This window comes from Meleagris gallopavo, chromosome 10 (assembly GCF_000146605.3).
Source record: "Meleagris gallopavo isolate NT-WF06-2002-E0010 breed Aviagen turkey brand Nicholas breeding stock chromosome 10, Turkey_5.1, whole genome shotgun sequence".
Lineage (NCBI taxonomy): Eukaryota > Metazoa > Chordata > Aves > Galliformes > Phasianidae > Meleagris > Meleagris gallopavo.
Genome location: NC_015020.2, coordinates 12,349,886 through 12,361,343, shown reverse-complemented (window position 1 = coordinate 12,361,343; position 11,458 = coordinate 12,349,886). Strand labels below are relative to the sequence as shown.

Below are 11,458 nucleotides of genomic sequence, written 5' to 3'. Positions count from 1 at the left end.
CCTTCCTTCCTTCCTTCCTTCCTTCCTTCCTTCCTCTCTTTCTTTCTTCCTTTCTTCCTTTCTTTCCTTCTTTCTTTCTTTCCTTCTTCTTTCTCTTCTCTAACGACCACTCAGCCATTGGCTTTAAAACTGGCACTTCAGAAGAAGAGGATGTAGAGAAGTGCAGGGTGGTAGCTCTGATGCCATTATACCTGACAGAAATGCAACATCCTGGCCGCTTCTGGTTGTGGACTCAGCCCTTCCTAGCAAGAGTGATCCTGAGCCCCTTTGCAGTCTTTTCAGCACAAGCCTTGACATCCCAACAGGCTCAGCCAAACAGAGCAGCAGCAGCAACAGCATCGCTCTCAGCTCCCGCTGTCTCCCATCCCACCTGCTCCATTGAGCAGCCTGAGCAGGCTTCCTTCCCTGCAGCCTGGCAGAGCAGCACAGCACCTTGCTGCTGGACGTGGATCTCTGTGCTTGCAGCATCACCGCCGTGCTGGGGCCATGTCACAGCCCACACGTGCTGCCCCGAGCTCCGACAGCCGGTCCCGCGCAGGCACGGCGCCAGCAGTGACTTTACAGGCTTTGTGGCAGAGATTATTTAAAGGAGATTAACCCTTCTAAACCCCTTAGATTTTAATTATTTCTGTATGTATTTATAAAACCCGCAGTCTGCTGGTTCCAGGGCACAACTGCCCCAGTCCCCATCCTTAACCTGGATTCAGGAATACACAACGCAGCCATATTACAGTGCAGGGCTGGGCTGCACAGGGGTCACTCTGCTTATTTATTTATTGCCTTCGTAGCGCAGTTCAATCCGGGATGAAAACGAAACATTATGACATCCAATTGCCAAGGGAGCTAATAATGAGGATGGCGTTAAAATAACAGCGCTGACACTGCATTAATTGAATTGTTTGATTGGGCGCAGCATCGCTCGCTAATTGTTTGCTTAGGGCAGCTCTGCTGTTGGTGCAGCCTGTTGCCTCCCCACTGCCCGTGCTGTGAGCAAGGAGCACCTCTGAAGGGGTGGCCAAAGGCGGGGATGGACCTAAAGAAGATGGCTTTGTTTGCTCAGCCTTTTGTATGCATATTAGTGTTGTGAAATGACAGTCTGGAAGATCACAGTGGCTAACAGGTGCTGCTGGGAGGGAAAAAAAAACAAAAGGGTGCACATATCCATCCTTACACACTTTGTCATGCTAATTCTGGGCTAATTAGCTCTTTTAGAATTAAGGACTAATGGAGGAGACTTTACCACTGCTCATGGGAGCTTTAAAATCCAAATATTACCCAACCTGGCCAGTCTCAGGTGACCCACGCTGTGCTTTGCAGAGGTAGGAAGAATTCTGAAGGGGTGGGAAGCCAGTCCCACTAAGAATGGTGGACCAGGGATGTTGTAGAGACCACTTCTTTGTATGGGTTACCACCTTGGCATGGTGGCTTTAGCCCTATTTCTGTGTATTCTGGGACTGCTGCTGAGAAATTGCAGTATTTAAAGGTTGGTTTAAGTATTTGTGAATGCAAACATAAAGGGTGGTTATTGAAAGAAGCCAGAGCACGTTGGATGCCAATGATATTTTAAAAATAGGTCATTCTGATTGTGTTTCCTAAAATTGTATGGTGTTTATTTATTCTTACACCTTGAGCAAGGAAATAAAAACAGGGAAGTTCATAGATACTTTTTTTTTTTTTTTTCTGGGAGAATCTCTTTAACATGCACACGGTCCTCCTCTTCCAGCAGTGAACGTTTGACCAATAGCAATTAATTCCTGATCACAGTCTTTCTATGAGGTAAGAAAACATTAATGTCTCCATTAGGAGTGCTCTGCGAGGTGGGATTGATCATTGGGCATCCCGGCCGGGACGGAGCACAGCTGAGTGATGTACAGCAGAAACACTCGATCCCAATGTGTTTTAGGATAAATATCGTTAAGCTAATGAATTTTCCACCACTTAGGGTGAAGCATACAGTATTTCCTTTGAGGACAGGTTGTAAAATAGGGAAAAAGTGAAGGTCCTGGTATAAATCTCTTCCGTAGCTTCTTACAAAACCAACCTCGCGAAGAATAACACCTGAGCCCCCAGCATTGGGTTGGCTAGGCCAACCATCCCAAAGGTTAATAGAGCTTTTGTCATGCAAATGGAAGGCTCTTGAGCTGGAAGTGCAGGACCCTTGTGCACGGTGGGGGGGAAGCAAAGGGTTAAATTTCGGGGCTGTAGAAGCAGATTGTGTTTTCCTTCTATGATGTGGGCTGACAAGACATCAGTATTCTATTCATCTGTTGGGAATTAGGCTGTTAATCCAATCAATGACTCTTGAGCGAGCTGCAGCCTGCCTCCCCACTGGGGAACAATCGGATCAGACGGGAGATTGTTTAAGAGCAGAGCTCGGTCCTGGTGTCAGGTGGAATTTCCAAGCGTTCCCTAGTGAATTGGGGATGGGAAAGCTGTCTCAGCCCATTTATCCTGCCCCTTAAATAACCAGGTATCTGCTACAGTGATAAAGCAGCACAAAAGCAGAACAGAATCACACAGAATCACAGAATCACAGAATTGTAGGGGTTGGAAGGGACCTCTAGAGATCATCGAGACCAACCCCCCTGCCAAAGCAGGTTCCCTACACCAGGTCGCACAGGTAGGCGTCCAGGCGAGACTTGAATATCTCCAGAGAAGGAGACTCCACAACCTCCCTGGGCAGCCTGTTCCAGTGCTCCGTCACCCTCACCGTGAAGAAGTTCTTACGCACATTCGTGCGAAACTTCCTATGCTGCAGCTTATGTCCGTTTCCCCTCGTCCTGTCTCCACGTACCACTGAAAAGAGACTGGCCTCACCGCTATGGCCGCCACTCCTCAGATATTTATAAACCTGGATCAGGTCCCCTCTCAGTCTTCTTTTCTCAAGGCTAAACAGACCCAGTTTACTTAGCCTTTCTTCATAGGGGAGATGCTCCAGGCCCAGGGAGCGAGGAACTTTTATGTGGGGGGGGGATGGGGGGAGGGATGCCCAGGGAAGGGATGTTTCAGTGTCTTGGCAACGTTTGGCTTCCAAGGAAAGAGAAGGAGCAGCTTTGGGCCGTCCTGCTTGCAGCCTGCAAGGCTAGCGCCTTCCAGACCCAGTTTTGAGCCCTGTTCTTGGGATGGGACGAGGAAGCCCGGGGTTCCCTGGCAGCTTTTGTCTTGTGCTAACGCAGTTCTGTCACACTGACACACAGGGATGGCAACACCTGATGCTGGAGGCAACAGACGGCAGCAAACATTATCTGGGGCAACCTATCAGCACATCTGTACAAATACCCAGCTGTGCTCAGGGCATCGAGTGCAAATTGGGGTGAAAATTCATTCTGCAATCAAGGGCAGCCCCTTGTGCACGGGGATATTGAGGCACTGGCTGTGGTGGATGTGATAAATCCTATTGAAATTGCACGTGGAAATGTAGGTGCAGCACCAGTTGGAAAGTAGGGCGATGAGGGATTAGCGTCACGCTGGCCCTCTGAACTCCCAAGGCCAGTGGGTTTGGGTGCATTAGCAAAGGCAGGCTTCCAGGGAGAGCAAGCTCCTGGGCATCAGATGCTCCCTGAGGTTTCTTACACCTGGGTTGGGAAGCGGACCTTCGTGTTATAGCACCTGAATGAACCGGGATGCTCAGGCCATGGGTAGGAATAAGGAGAGAAGGAACCTCAGCTCCCAAGCTTGGCTTTAAAGGGCTTCTGCACCCCTCCTCCCTCCATCATAATGTTGAATCAAACAAAAGCTAATGCAATTTCCTTTGCCTTTCAGTAGGAGATTGTGCTGTAAGGGCCCATACCATTAGAAATGTAATAATTGCTTCTCTATGCAGGTCTAATTTATCTGGGAGGCACTTAGGAGATAGACCTGTGATAGCTTGGTGATAGGCTTTAGGGAAGGGATGGAGAGGTGATGATAAAGATCTGTCTAGCACCTCCCATCCCCAGGGATGTCTGCCCCGTGCCTTGACATGGCAGGGGAGAGGGGCAGCTCAGTGCCAGGAGTGAGTTCAGCACATTGCCAAGCCTGCAAGATTTAACGGGGGATGTAGTGATGGGATGTCCAAGCCCTGTCTGGGCAATTTCCAACCCCAAATAAAATCAGTGTGTGACTGTTGCCTGGGTTTTGGGTTTGCTTCTGCTGGAAATTGCTCTGTTGTTGGGAATGCCTGAGCTGTCCCAGTGTCCCCATACTCAACATTCACAGCTGTAGCACTGCTGGCACTTTTCAAACACCAGACCACTCATCACCCACGTATGGGACACTCGCTGTGAACCAGCAGGTGAAGCAGTCGTAAGTGTATTTTGCTTTAGTGAAATCAAAAGGTGGAAAAGGAGAAGAAAACATGAAGGTGTGGTTCATTTTCCTGTGGTTGGAGCTTTTTGGGACTCTGGGTGTTCCCACACAACGCTGTTAGGTGGTATCGTTCCCCAACTTGGGGTCACTGGTCTTGCTTTGAAAATCAGGAGGCAATTAAAAGCAAAATTCTTTGTGCACACTGGTATAACACAGAGACCTCAAAGAACAACATCACATCCCAAACTGAACCACAGCTTTGGAATGCCAGCACTTAAACACCCACAGTGATTCACTCATCCACTGCCTCAACTGTACAAACATTCATTTTGCATGAGTTAATGGCACGTGCCCAAACCCGGGCTGCTGTGAGCCACAAAAGCATGAAAATGAGAATAAAGGCCATGGAGGGCCAACCCCTGAGCTGTGCAGTGGATTTCAGGCTGGATGTGTCAGCCCACGTTGCTCACTATTACCATGAACACATACATTCTGGAGGCCTTTCAGCTGCCATCTCACCTGCAGTCATCTCAGGGATAAAATTGCAGAGAGAGAAAAAGGAGATCATAGAATCATAGAATCACAGAACGGCCTGGGTTGAAAAGGACCACAGTGATCATCTATCATCTAATTTCGACCCCCCTGCTATGTGCAGGGTTGCCAACCAGCAGACCAGGCTGCCCAGAGCCGCATCCAGCCTGGCCTTGAATGCCTCCAGGGCTGGGGCATCCACAGCCTCCTTGGGCAACCCGTTCCAGTGATGAGGTTTAAGTAAATTGTTGGGAAGTTGAAGTCTGAAGTGGAAATAGATGAGAAATTAAGCAGTTTTTACAAGCGGAGGGAAGTATTTGCCTGCTATTTTTTATCTCCCTGGCTTGAATGAACCTGCGTCGTGCGGCTGCAGAGATTTATACTCACAGCTCCTGAGCACCAGTGCTTGTTCAGAATCTGTATAATTCCAGCCCTCTTATTCACTCGCCTTCTAAAGACTTCGTGTAAATATTTATCTTCGCTGCCTGTCCACGCTGCTGAACCCAAGCTGTTAAACACTGTTATCTCTGCATCGCTCTTATCTGTGATCCCTGCCAGTACTGGGAGCTGTGAGTAGCGAGCAGCGAGCGGCTCCCTTAAACATCCCATGAATGAACAGGGAAAAACAGCAATGACAGGGGAAGAATACCTTAAAAAACAAGTGTGTCCACTGTCCATCAGCAGGAAAGGTTATTATATGTGTTGTTTTCCATCTTGGCTTGACCGAGGCGCTCCCACACCTCCGTAGCTCCAGAATCCTCATCTCAGGTACAGCAGGGAGCGGAAATTCCCAAGGAGCGAGCAACGGGATGGAAGCTCTGATATAATCCTCTCTTATAAGACAGAGCTGGCGTGCAGGAGCCATAGCAGCACTTAACAGATAAGGCCGTCGGTCCATCTGCGCTCGGCCCATCTTCTCTCATTTCTCTCCCTTAAATTTCTCAGGAGCGCGGCGCAATCCCGTTATCCAATAAGTTGCCCACTGGTAGCTGGATTTTCATTGGGAGACATCTGTCACAGACCTGGGGCGTGGGAGGTGCGCCTCATTTTGCAGCATCTTTGTTTTGATGCTTTCAGCGGATGTGGGCATTTGTTCTTAAGTTCTTGGCTCAGAACTGTCACGGGGTGTGATACAGCGGCTCCCAAAGTTGCTGCAAGACAAACTCTGTCCACTCCTGGAGCTCTGTCAGATTGCAAGCTCATTTCTAACTTCTTTTAGCAAGCCCTTAAGGGCACCAGCACTTGGGATTACCTAAGTTTCTGTATTCACAGTTTGGAAAGAACTGATGGAACAGTCACAACAACAGCCGTACAAGTGCCCCTCTCTGACTCGGTGCTTTCCATGAACTAAGCCAACCAACATCCCCATCAGTTTCAGTGGGGAAGAATTGGCGGCTCCCCCTCGCCAGTGACCACAGTAGAGTTGTTGGTTTTTTTCCCTATTTCCCTGGATTATAATTTGTCACGGAGCAAACAGAAGCAAACAGCATCGCATTGGAGAAGTAGAACAAATGGCACCTGGCCAGCGGTCAGGCTCGCAGGGGGAAAAAAAATCTGGTGTAAATAAAGTGCAAACAGCATTTGCATAACACTGGATTAATAATTCTTTTTTTTTCTTTTTCTTTTAAACGGCGTTGGGGTTGGAGAGGTGCACTGCGTGTGCTGGGACCTGCTCCCTTCTCCAACTAATAAATGCCAGCTCTGAAATGAAGGGCTCGCCAGCCCCGCCGGCACAGCTCTGCTGAAGCAGCAGCGTTTCACACAGGCCTTTGGAAGAGGAACAAATGTCTGGAGCATTCCTGGACCAACCCTCTGAGCCATCCTCCAGACAGGGATCGCCATCGGGGTGCCCAGGTTCCATTGTGCACCTCCAGTCCCGTCCACCTGCCTTTCATCTTGTTGTTGTTGGCTCAAATTTTGATGGCTGCGATGCAGAGCTCGCCTCCCATCCCCCAGCACTTTCACACCCTGCATATTTTAACTCTGCTTCTCCAATAATTCATCCGTGCTGCCCGCCTCTCCTCCCGCCCCGTTCCAGGTCGGTGCAGAGCATCTCACCCTGCAGCACGACTCTTTCCTGGTTTCCCAGCTGGGTGTGCTTAATGCCTTTGATATCACCAGCCTTAGAAACCAGCAGTCTCTGACGAGCAGTTTTCTGGGTGATTTCCACCTGTTTTCCTGTTCTTTTTTTTCCCCTTTTGCCAGCGGGCTGTTGAATTTGCACCTTAATCCCGAAGATGATGGTAATTAAAAACTTAAGTCTACATAAACAGATGCAAATACATTAAGGAGGCGAGGAGCTGAATTAGAGGCTAATCCCGATGGGGCAGTGAAAGCAAAGGGGACAGTAATTCTTCCCGTCTGTTATTTCACCTGTCCCTATGGCGGGAGCAGGAGGTGCCCAGGGCTGTGCTGCTGGGGCTGGGGATGGGACGTGCACCCCAAAGTGTGGGATCACATCACCCAGCTCCACAATCCCATCTCTCAAGGCATGTCAGCAGCCATCATCCCGTGTGGCTGCGGTGCTCCTTTCTTCACCTGCAGAGGTGAGGACTCCAGAAGCACAACAGAAATGGCTTCAGCCTTGAGTCCACCGTTGTACAGACCTGAGTTTGAGGAGCAGGGAACTAAAATGTATTCAGTAGGGGGAAAAAAATGGCTTTATTCCCTGTTTGCTGAGCTGTACAAGCACCCATGTGCCTCACCTGTGTCCTGAATAGCCATCTGAGGGAGCTCTCAGTAGGCATCTCCAGAGGTGCACTCAGGATTGCCGAGGGTCCCAAAGTAAGGCTGTAGGACTGAAATATCCTTCATTTTTATGAGCTGGACGTGATAACGCTGTGAAGTGAATTATACCGGTGCCGTGACGTGATCCACGCGTGGGTTGGTATTGATTACCCACCAACACAGATTGATGGCAGATGCCGATTCAAAGCCTGGCTGCTAGATAGCTGGGTGTGCGGGGCTGCTGATCACTTAAAGCATTGCTGTGATTCACCGTATTTATTTAAGGCCGGAATTTACTTCTATCCCCACGGCGTTGCTTACACCTCTAAAATCAAGTCTTGTTTCTTTGCAGGACGGGGAAGGCCAGACTGCACTCCATTACGGTAAGCTGCCCTTCAGCACTGTTGTACCCTCTTAGCAGGATGGATTTGCAGCTGGAGCGAATCACCTCCGTACAGAAAGCAAATTTCAGCAGCAGCATTCGTAGGAAGGATGGATTTGATTAACCAATGGCAAAGCCCATGAGCAGTGTGATGCTAACCTTGTCCTGGTTACAAACCAATTTGGTGCCAGCTGGGAGCACAACGGATCTACTACCAAACCAAGCAGAGTGAGGTTACAGCTTGTCTCGCTCCTGCAGCTACGTGCTAATTAAATACGAGATTTTATAGCAATCCTTTTAATTGAAAGAGTGTTCTATTTCTAAATGAGAAAAGTAGAGAGACTTAAGTGACACATGCAGTGCTGATATGCGGGGAATAGGGAAAAAAAATTATTTCATCTCCATCGTAATTTGTTCCAAAATTAAGGCACGTCCAGTTATTATTTTGTACTCTCAGTGGCTGTCACTGTGTAATTAAGAGCACACTTGTCATTCTGAAGTGTTTGTGCCTCTCTCTGATCTCTCCACAAGGACATCAGCAGGATGGCAATATTGCTCTGTAGTCCATCAGCCCGAGACACAGCATTTGGATCTGGATCTAAACGGCCAGATTCCCAGGCCCCTGAACCAAGGCTGTAATTACAATAATGTGTGAATGGTCCCCGTCTGATCTTTCCTGTAGGATGCTTCATTTTTCAACTTCTTATCGCTCTGGCTGAGGTGGGAAATCTGTTGTGTCGGTGCTGCGGCGTTTGGTGAACAACTGATTTAATTCACACGATTTCTGCAGTCGTTTCTCCCACCCACCCAAGCAGCCTGTGGGACACCTCTCCAGGTGCCAACCAACGCTCCCAAACTGCAGGAGCTTTCCTTCCCCATTCCATCCCGTAGCAGATCTGCTCACACACCACCCAGATCTCAAACACGGCCTTGAGTTAATTGCTCCCATCCAGGCGGCCTGAGGCTGAGAGTCGCTGAAGATGTCCTGATGCAAGCACTTTGTAACCAAGTTGCTCACTGCGGCACAGAGAGCTGCTGCTGAGCGGAATGAAGCCTCCCCTTTTGTCAGAGGACTTTCCGGGAAGGGTTAACCCCCACGAGAGGCTGCTTTTAGGGTGCATCCATCCCTTTTTACGAGCGAGCGTGCCCTGACAGCTGTCCTTGTGGCGACAGCTCTCCTGATTACAGCCGGCCTCGAACCGCGGGCTGCGCCGGGTGATAAATTCTGCCTCCTTCTGCCCGCTGCTGACCCTGGGTTTAATCGGAGGTTAAGCGGAGGCCAGCGCTCAGCCTCATCCCGAAGGCTCTGCTCGCCTTTGGGACCAGGGTCCTGCTAAATGGCCTCGCGGCCTCCCATCTCCTCGCCTCCATCCATCCTCCCGCCCTCCGGGAATACCCAACTCATCCCTCTGCAGCTCCCAGAGGAAATCAAGGCTTCTCGGAGCGCTGGCGGCCACGTGGCTGCACGGTGGGCAGGCTGTGCGTCCTCACGGGCGCTCCGTCTTCCATGGAAAGAGCCATCTGTTCGGCTCGCTGCGGAGGGAGGGGAAATAAATAAAAAAAAAAATAGGAGAGAGAAAGAAATTCATCATCCGAACCCTGAGGATTAATGGAGTCACCAGGCGAACTGAGCTGAATGGAAATTCATCTTCACCCGTGCCGGTGTCAGGAGTGCCGCTCTGGCCCTTGACAAATAGAGGTGCCCAGGGTGCCATAAATCCGGTGGTGGGGCTGCTCTGTGGGGACACTGCCCCTATGGGGACACGGCAACCAGCCAGGGCACACAGGAGCGGGGCGAGGGTGGGCGCCGTGCTTATAGGGTTGGGCTGCTGTTCCCTGGCTGCCCTGGAAATCCCCTCTTTGCAGCCACCCCGGGACGAGTGTCCTCTCTGTTTGGTCTCTCCCACATCCCTGCTTTATCATAGAACCACAGGACAGCTTGGATTGGAAGGGAACTCAAAAACCATCGGGTTCCAACCCCCTGCTGTGGGCATGGTTGCCAACCTCTAGATGAGCATCGTCCCCTTCCCTTCCTCCTTTTCTTTTTATCTTTTTCTATATAAGCTTCAATCACACCTTGCCTTTATTTTAATTAAACTTTGCCGCTCGTCGCTTCAGGTCAGCGCAAAACTGCCGAGTAATGCAAAAGATCCTCTGATTACAACATTTAACAGCAAAAAAGAGTTAGTTGGTTATATTGTAAAAGGACCTGAGATATAATTCAAACCAAAGAGGCACCGATCCGGCAGGAAGCAGCCCTGCAAGCAGCCCAGGGCCCGAGGTCTAACCTTGCTCTTTCTCCTTCCCTCCCCACAGCCTCCGCCTGCGAGTTTTCTGACATCGTGGAGCTGCTGCTGCAATCCGGGGCCGACCCCACGCTGCGGGACAAGGAGGGCTGCCTGCCAGAGGAGGTGACAGACTGTAAGGCCATCACCTCGGCCCTTCAGCGGCACACAGCAGGCAAGGTGTAGCCGTGCCACGCAGCCGGATGGGTACCATCGTGCAGCAAAGCCCTGCTCTCCTCCGAGCAGGCTGCGGGTCAGGGTTTTGCATGCTCTGACATCTAGCAGTATTCCGGGGGAAGGAGAGGGGACAGGACTTGGATAGGCCCCTGTGTTTTAGTGCACACTGCCAGGGAGGGCTGCTGGCACGGCCGGGGCTGTAGGGTTGCGTTACGGTTTGGGTTTTTTTTTCTTTTGGGTCCAAGCAAAATATTATAAATAAAACAAGCACAGTGTTGGGACGGTGTCTCTGCGTGCTTCTGTTGCAGGGAGGAACTTGAGGGCCCTGAGGGACGTGGTCAGTGGGCATGGTGGGGATGGGGTGATGGATGGACTGGATGATCCAAAGGTCTTCTCCAACCTTAATGAGCAACTTGGTTCCTGGGAGACTGTAGGGATGGGAGGTGCCATCCTCTGTCCTGCATCCATCTGTCTGCCCCCAGATGAGGAATGGTAGCATCTCCAATGACAGTAAGAACTGCCGACACCGGGTCCTCCTGCACTGCACCCATTTCTGGGCTGATGCTGCTGGCATTTGGCAGCCAACACTGTGGCACAGCATTGCCCACGAGCACAGGGCAGGCTCAGCAGCAGTGACGGGCTGTGTATTCCTTTGTGCCTTTCCTCAACAGATTCCAGCACTTAGGGTCACTTGCAACCCTTGCAGGAGGTCTTGGGTCAATGACAAGGACAAGTCAGCCTGCTGTGTCTGCTGCGTCACTTTGGATGCACCTAGGACAGCCCAGCGTTGCATCAGCAAACCCACTGTAGCCAAAGTGCTAATTCACAGCCTGAACCAGCGATTGAGCACCCGGTGGGAAGGCAGGGGGACCCAACTGTACTTTTTCATAGCCCCAAATGTGAAGGGAACTTTGGCTCAATGGGCAATAAAACGCCCTCTTACAGCCAGGATAGAAGCAGTGGCTTTGAGTCCCCTGCTTTCAGGGAGCACATGTGGGGCTCAGCACGCAGCCCTGGAGATGTTTATAGCACTTTAGGTCTGTTTGCGAGTTTGGAGCCTTTCCAAAAA

General features: G+C 50.5%; 2 protein-coding genes and 1 long non-coding RNA gene across 3 annotated transcripts in view; 2 read left to right on the top strand and 1 right to left on the bottom strand.

Annotated features, from left to right (window-relative positions):
• Positions 1-4,816, bottom strand: part of LHX4 (LIM homeobox 4) — a 9,153-nt gene extending 4,337 nt beyond the window's left edge. Inside the window, 1 exon segment of the mRNA XM_010715777.2 lies at positions 4,807-4,816. Coding sequence (XP_010714079.2) covers positions 4,807-4,816 — 10 coding nt within the window.
• Positions 4,817-7,510: 2,694 nt separating this feature from the next.
• Positions 7,511-10,670, top strand: LOC116216978. Its single transcript, XR_004160775.1, has 2 exons — positions 7,511-7,928; positions 10,244-10,670. It is a non-coding gene; the product is annotated as an uncharacterized LOC116216978 (long non-coding RNA).
• Positions 10,671-10,878: 208 nt separating this feature from the next.
• The window catches only part of ACBD6 (acyl-CoA binding domain containing 6), a 44,940-nt gene continuing 44,360 nt past the window's right edge, over positions 10,879-11,458 (top strand). Inside the window, exon 1 of the mRNA XM_031554972.1 lies at positions 10,879-10,899. Within this exon, the coding sequence (XP_031410832.1) occupies positions 10,879-10,899 (21 nt within the window). The remainder of the gene's footprint in view (positions 10,900-11,458) is intronic.